The following is a 6,632-nucleotide window of genomic DNA, read 5'->3' as shown; positions in this document are numbered from 1 at the left end:
ATGATCCTGGAGTCCCGGGATCGAGTCCCGCATCGGGCTCCCTGCTCAGCGAGGAGCCTGCTTCTCCCTCTGACCCTCCTCCCTCTCATGCTCTCTGTCTCTCATTCTCTCTGTCTCAGATAAATAAAATCTTTAAAAAAAAAAAAAAAGAAAGTGCAAATAAAATCCAATCCAGGTGACAGAGTCAGGACAACTTACAACGTTCCCTCAGCCTTAACCTGCAGTACAGGCGTGTCACCTTCCCCGCTGTAGTTACGGAAAACCGAGAACCGAAAACTGCCGTGGGCAAAGCCAGCCGCGGAACGGCTGACTCAAACGCACTGCGGAAGTTTATCTCCATCAAATTTCTCAAAAAAGAAGGGTTACGTAAATCCTTTGCTTGTCGCTCAGCGAACCACTAGGAGTTGTTTTGTTGAAAAGCAAAAGCGAGCCCTGCTAGGAGGACATGCTACCGTCACAGAGCCTTGGGGTTTGAACGTAAACTCTGCTCTTCCGGTCTTCAGAGCCGCACTGGAGACGGACTCTGACACTTTCGGAAACCATTCGAAGGCCGACTGGCGCGGCCGCCAGGGCTCCATCTAGCGGGGCTGCCGAGCAGGCCGAGTGGAGGCCAGCGCTTCAGCCAACGTTTGCCGGAGCTCCCAGACGCGAGCGCGGCGAGCCGGCGCGGGGGCGCATTCCCCGCGCCTGCGGCCTCCCCCGGCTAACCGCGGCCGCCCCGGCGCCCCGCGCTGTCCCCCGCCCGCCCCCACTCCGGGGCGCCGTCCTCACCTCGCCCACGGGCTCCCGAGGCCCCTCCGACGCCATGGCGCGCGGCTCGGAGGAGGCCCGGCCCGGGAGGCCAGCAGCCGCCCCGTCGGCTGGCGGTACAGATGCGCGGCGCGCCTGCTCCCCGCTTTTCCGTCTTCGGAGCGGACGCCAGGAAGTGCGTCACAGAAACGCGCCTCGGCCCGCCCCGCGCCCCCTACTTCCGGCCGGAAGGGCGCGCGCCGGCGGCCATGCCCCGCCTACCGACGGCGGCCTTCCCCTCGGAAGAGGCGGCGGTCAGCCCCGGGATGCGGTGTGGCCGGGAGCACCCGAAGCGGAGCACATGGACCCCAGGCCCAGGAGGCCAGGAGGACTTGGTGCAGTCAACTGCCAGGGGCTGGAGCACTGGGCAGTAAACACGAAAGAGAATTCCCAGACTGCCCAGTCCCTTCCAGCTGCTGTGAAGCGCGGTGCGGCTGGGCGGGGGCCGCACAGGGTGGGTCCGCGGGAGCACGGGGCCCGGGAGCTAGGTCAGGTATGCGGGCTGGGCACGTCAGCGTTGCCCCCGCAGGGAGGCCTGGTTCGTTCACTGCTAGGTACCACTCAGAGCGGCAAATGCAGGCAGCGCCCAGTCCCCCCCGCCCCCCCGCGTGTTCTCGCGTGGGACCCGCAGGTGGGTTAAACATGCCTAAACACGCCCGACAGGCCTGGCGGGCGGCGGCGGTTACCTTGTCGGGGGCTGCCGCGGGGTCACGGCTCCCTTTACTTAGCAATCCCTGAGCCTCCCTGGCGTGCTAGCCGGGGACTTGTAGGGGATGGGTCCCTGGGGGCAGAAGTAAGTTCTGGGCTGCTGTTCAGCACCACCTGGAGCGTTTCCTGTCCTGTTTCTGTATAAAGACACCCCTTTCTCAGGAGAGGAGCATACAGAGGACCACCAGACTCCGGTGTTTACGGGCAGCTCACTTCAAAGTTTTCCCCAGCACAGCAGATAAGATTGTCTATGTTTGCATTAATTCAGGAATATTTCTTTAGCAGCTAAAGACAATTTACAGACAGACACAAACTATGTATGCAATGGTGTTTTACATTTTAAAATGCTGTGCTATTTTATAGGAAACATTACCCCTACTTGGCACATGGAGTAAAACAGAAACAGGGATAATGGTTTCCCTCAAGGCCATTAGACGTGGTGGTCCTTAGACACAACTGCACAAGTCTCCAGGAACTAAACCTGCAATAGAGTTATGAACTGTCTCCATTAAACTGTTTCTTCATAAGTGAATTAAGTCGTACCCTCCCCAAACCAAGCTATTCTAACCCATTTAATCCTATTCCTTTAAATTTATTTTCTCCAGACCAAAATTGTAGAACTGAAATCATCTAACAACCTCGATAGACACAAGTCAAACTTAAGAAAATAAACCCCCAAAAACTTCAATAATAAATGCAACATACAAACTTTATTTAACAAAAGTAACAGGTAAAGTCAAACAGGCACTTATATTAAGAGAAAAACCGACCCGAAGAAATTTTATCTTAAACACCTTATAGTAACCTATTTGCAGTTGCATTTGACTGAGCTCTGTTGCTGTGAAGAATACAGCTCATGCACAGGTACGGATCAACAGTCTGTACATTCTTCAAGTATTCACTGAATACTACCTTATATACACATATACATTAAATGTGAAAAAGATTTAATTGACGATCCCCAGATAGACTTCATTTTTGTTGCTCTTTTGGAAGAGGTCGTCTAAAGAGAAGAATATGTGGTTCTGTGGAAACAAAATATTTTATATAAGTTTAATACAATATGGTTAACTTACATTCATTCAACCAAAATTCCAAATTCTCAATTAAACCAAAATAAATCTATGATCAACTGTCATTTATAGAAGTATCTGAAATAAATTCTGCTTCAAAAGTCACTGTCAACTATAAACAGAAGAAAACCACCTGATGATGACATTCCCCACAGTGTGCCAGTGTTTTATTTAGTTTCACCTACCCTGGAAAAAGAGATGCTAAGTAGAGAAGCCACTTCGGGGAGAATGGTTTCTACCTTTAGAATCTCAATTCCAATGAAAAGGAAAGACACCTAACACCAAATTCAAAAACCACCAGCCCGTAAAAAGTGCAGATCCCGGGGGGCCCATTCCCAAAGATTGTCTCATTAGGTGGGAGCCCAGGATTCTAGAGTTAAGTTCCTCGTGTGCTCTGGTATTAGCTGGAGAAAGAGCTTTTGAACCCCAATACAATTAAATGCCCCCAATCCCAAGAAAGTTTTAAGTCAGTTTCCTTTGCTATTGCTGCTTTTCTTTAACAAGAGCAAAAAACAAGCTTTAGTTCCAACTAATTCGGTTTCTATAGCATGCCCTCAAATTTTGCTCAAAGCATTATAAATTGTTTAAGTTTGATTTATTTACTGATAACGCAAAAGCAGAATTTAACCCCACGAGTTTAGTTTACCATTTCGTATCTGGGAAACTCCGGTAAAATCCACACAATAATACAACCACTCATAACAACATAACACAACAAGGTTCACTCACTAGGTTACCTTATTTCACCTTAATGGGGTAGATCCCAATTATCTTTTAATAGAATACTAAAGGAAAAGACAAATCACTTCAAATTGCATTAACTTCTACGCTAAGAACTTAAGGACACTTAAGATGTTTTAAAATGAGTTCTCAGTTTTCAGAGACAGGACACCAGAGTTACACTTACAGCAAAATACTTTATTAATAATGACACGTTTTAAAATAAAATGGAATTGACTTTTTTAACTCCTTACCTTTCTGCAGGTAGAATAATGCATTACTTTCACGCATGTGGTATTATTTACTACAAAATTGGAATTCTTCCTAGGGAAGAAAGGAATCAGCCATCCAAGAATAGTCAAACTTACCAGGGTTACTTTGGGAATACCACTGAATGTCAATATTACTTAACAATTTTCAACAACCACAACCACTACTACTTTTTTATTTCAGTTGATGCTTTCCTAAACGGAAACACCTACCTGGCTCATGAATCATGTAATGAACCCAGCCTAGACTCTGTTGGACACCAAGTCTCCTCCACTCCTCTTCAGACATCAGATGGGTTTTCGGGACTTGTTTGGAAAGTTCTCTGGGTAACATGACATGCCTGTTAAGAGATATAGCCGAGTATTAACAAATATACCTTTCCTACAATTATGATCACTTTATAAATGCATTTTTAGGATACTTAATATATGAGTTCAAAATAATCAAAGATCCTTAAAGCAACTCTTGTTACATTACTGTTGGCATCAATCTTGAGGGCTGTCTACTACCTTTAATTCTGATTTTTGATGGCCTAATGTTCAAAACAGGAAGAATATACAGTCCAAAAGCAGAAAGCATTTTGTTTAGGATTTGCCTTTTCTTCTCTAAGAGACTGCCTGCTGTTTCAATGTTCTTCAGGAATAGAATCCCCAAACCCAAGTCGGGCTCATGGTTATCCAAAACATCCCAGCCTCCCATACAGCTATCTCTGGTGACTTAAATCCTGGTCAGTAAGATATAAGCAAAGAGGGCGCCTGGGTGGCTCAGTTGGTTAAGCGACTGCTTTCAGCTCAGGTCATGATCCTGGAGTCCCTGGATCGAGCCCCGCATCGGGCTCCCTGCTCGGCGGGGAGTCTGCTTCTCCCTCTGACCCTCCCCCTCTCATGTGCTCGCTCTCTTTCTCTCTCTCTCAAATAAATAAATAAAATCTTTAAAAAATATATATATATAAGCAAAGAATATGCAACTTATGGAAACTGTCTTCAAAAGGAAAGAACATGCCCAACTCTTTTCCTTGTTCTTCCCTAATGGGTTATGAAGCAGACTAATATGATCAGGGAGCCAGAGCAGCCATCTAAGACCACAGAAGCGTAAATTGAGGATGGTTCCTGATTGTAAAATTGACATCCCAGACCCATGTAGACTTTTACGTAATAGGAAAAAATAATTTGTTACAGTTAATTTGTGGTTTCCCATTACTCAACATTATAGATCTGTAGTAGATGAGTTCTTGCATACTCTACAAGTTGCTTTGTTCAAATAAAAAGCAAAAAACAAACCCAAGTCGCACGTATATATGTGTACCTGGCGACCTCGCACAAAGACGTTCAGTTTTCCAATAAGTTACTGACTTCTATCCATAAATAACTATCTTCTATTCTTTGGATATGACCTATATCCAAAATTGTATTAAGTTTTTTTTAAGAAGACATGCAATACTCCTTCAATGTCAAAACATCAATAACGTGTACATTTGTAGCTTTGTAAAAATTCTTAAAGACAAGTCTGCACCCCTCTTAACAGCAGTAAAAAGCTCTTTATAAATCACAATTCCCAGACCCATTTTTACCATTTCCAGTAGCAGTAAAGTTATACAGTCATCGACAACCACTAACCACATTTTTTGACCAGTATAAAACATCTATCTACCTGAGAGTCAGTTGGCTATGGATATGAGGAAGGTGCAATCTGGTTAGTCACACTTTCTGGCACAAAAGAGAACTGAACCCATAACCCATATAAGCAGTAAACAGTCACCAACTTAAACTCTATAGTGTGTGGCTGGTGAATTAAATACCCATCTCGAATTATTTACACAGAAAAAGTGAACCTTAGAACAACTGTATCATGTTGCTAGATCTGCCATGAGGCCACCAAATGAAATTATGCTTACTATTTTCACTAATTCCAGTGAACTACAGTTGACCCTTGAACAACACGGGGTTTGGGGCGCTGACACCCTGCGCGGATGAAAACCCACATATAACATGATTCCCCCAAAACTCCCTGAGAGCCAACTTTTGACCCCAAGCCTTACTGATGACATAAACAGCCAATTAACATGTACTTTGTATGGTATCTTGAAATGCTGCTCTAACGTCTACATTTAAGGCTCTGCAAATAATCTCACGTCTACCTTCTACGTCAATTACCCATCAGCCCCAAAGAGCACTGGAACGCTAGCTCGCTGTTTGTACCCCCATTCTGTACAACCATACGAACGCACCCATGTGTCACTCGGAAGGCACAGCCCCTCCCTGCCCGCTAATCATGGAAACAGGCTCACCTCCATCGAGGTTTGACCACAAAGGAGAAGTTTTCGACAGCTCCAAACTCACGTAACTCCACCTCTACTTAACGTCAGGGAGATCGTTGCCTACCTACAGGTCAGGAAAGTATTTCCCAACCCAACGTTTGTTTCTCCGACGGGCTTGCTGGGGGGGCGGGGCGGGGCCGCGGGTGGGAGGGGAGGCCAAAGAAACCGGGAGCCCCTCAGGTAACACGAGGTACCTTCCAGAGGGCGGACGGCTCATTGTGGAGAGAACCCTGGACAAGCTCATCTACGGCTTTTAGGAGCTTAAATCCGCGCAGCCCTCTAATAACTTGATCCGGGTGGCGTTCAACAGGCCTAAACCTGCTTTTATTCACAAAAGGACCCACGCATCAGCAAAACACAAACACGAATCGAACGTGCAAGTCACACTTCAGGAAGAGGCCGCGGCACCACCACGCACGAGCTGCCCGAATCGCAGCTCAAGTCCGGCTCGCACAAGCGCTAGGCCGGAACCCGCACCTCCGCGGGGCCGCGACGGGGGAGCGCGGGTTACCGCCGCGACTCCGGCTACTCGCCCGCCAAGCCCCGCGGCGCGCACGCCCCCACCGCCCCGCCGCACCGCCACACAAAAGCCAAGGCCCCGGCGGCTGCGCCCTGGCGGCCCCGACCGCGCCCGCAGCCCCTGCGCGGAGCCCCGCCCGGCCCCCGGGACGCGTCGGGAGGCGCCAGAGGCCCCGCCCCGGGCGGCCCGTCTCCCCGCTGGGGGCCACCGCAAGTGCCCGCGAGGCCCGGAGCCG

At 48.1% G+C, this 6,632-nt stretch overlaps 2 protein-coding genes across 8 annotated transcripts in view; both read right to left on the bottom strand.

The window, feature by feature from the left end:
- Positions 1 to 911, bottom strand: part of SECISBP2 (SECIS binding protein 2) — a 48,767-nt gene extending 47,856 nt beyond the window's left edge. For all 7 annotated transcript variants that reach the window (XM_021694343.1, XM_044920395.1, XM_021694344.1 and 4 more), the window contains exon 1: positions 772 to 911. In XM_021694343.1, coding sequence (XP_021550018.1) covers positions 772 to 807 — 36 coding nt within the window. In that variant the 5' untranslated portion in view covers positions 808 to 911. The remainder of the gene's footprint in view (positions 1 to 771) is intronic.
- A 1,272-nt stretch (positions 912 to 2,183) lies between these two features.
- The window catches only part of CKS2 (CDC28 protein kinase regulatory subunit 2), a 5,327-nt gene continuing 878 nt past the window's right edge, over positions 2,184 to 6,632 (bottom strand). The window contains exons 2-3 of the mRNA XM_021694409.1: positions 3,773 to 3,900; positions 2,184 to 2,522 (exon numbers count right to left, since the gene is read on the bottom strand). Of these exons, the coding sequence (XP_021550084.1) occupies positions 2,470 to 2,522; positions 3,773 to 3,900 (181 nt within the window). The 3' untranslated portion in view covers positions 2,184 to 2,469. The remainder of the gene's footprint in view (positions 2,523 to 3,772; positions 3,901 to 6,632) is intronic.

This window comes from Neomonachus schauinslandi, chromosome 13, assembly GCF_002201575.2.
Source record: "Neomonachus schauinslandi chromosome 13, ASM220157v2, whole genome shotgun sequence".
NCBI classification, from domain to species: domain Eukaryota; kingdom Metazoa; phylum Chordata; class Mammalia; order Carnivora; family Phocidae; genus Neomonachus; species Neomonachus schauinslandi.
The sequence above is the reverse complement of the archived record's forward strand: the minus strand, read 5'-3'. Positions and strand labels throughout refer to the sequence as shown.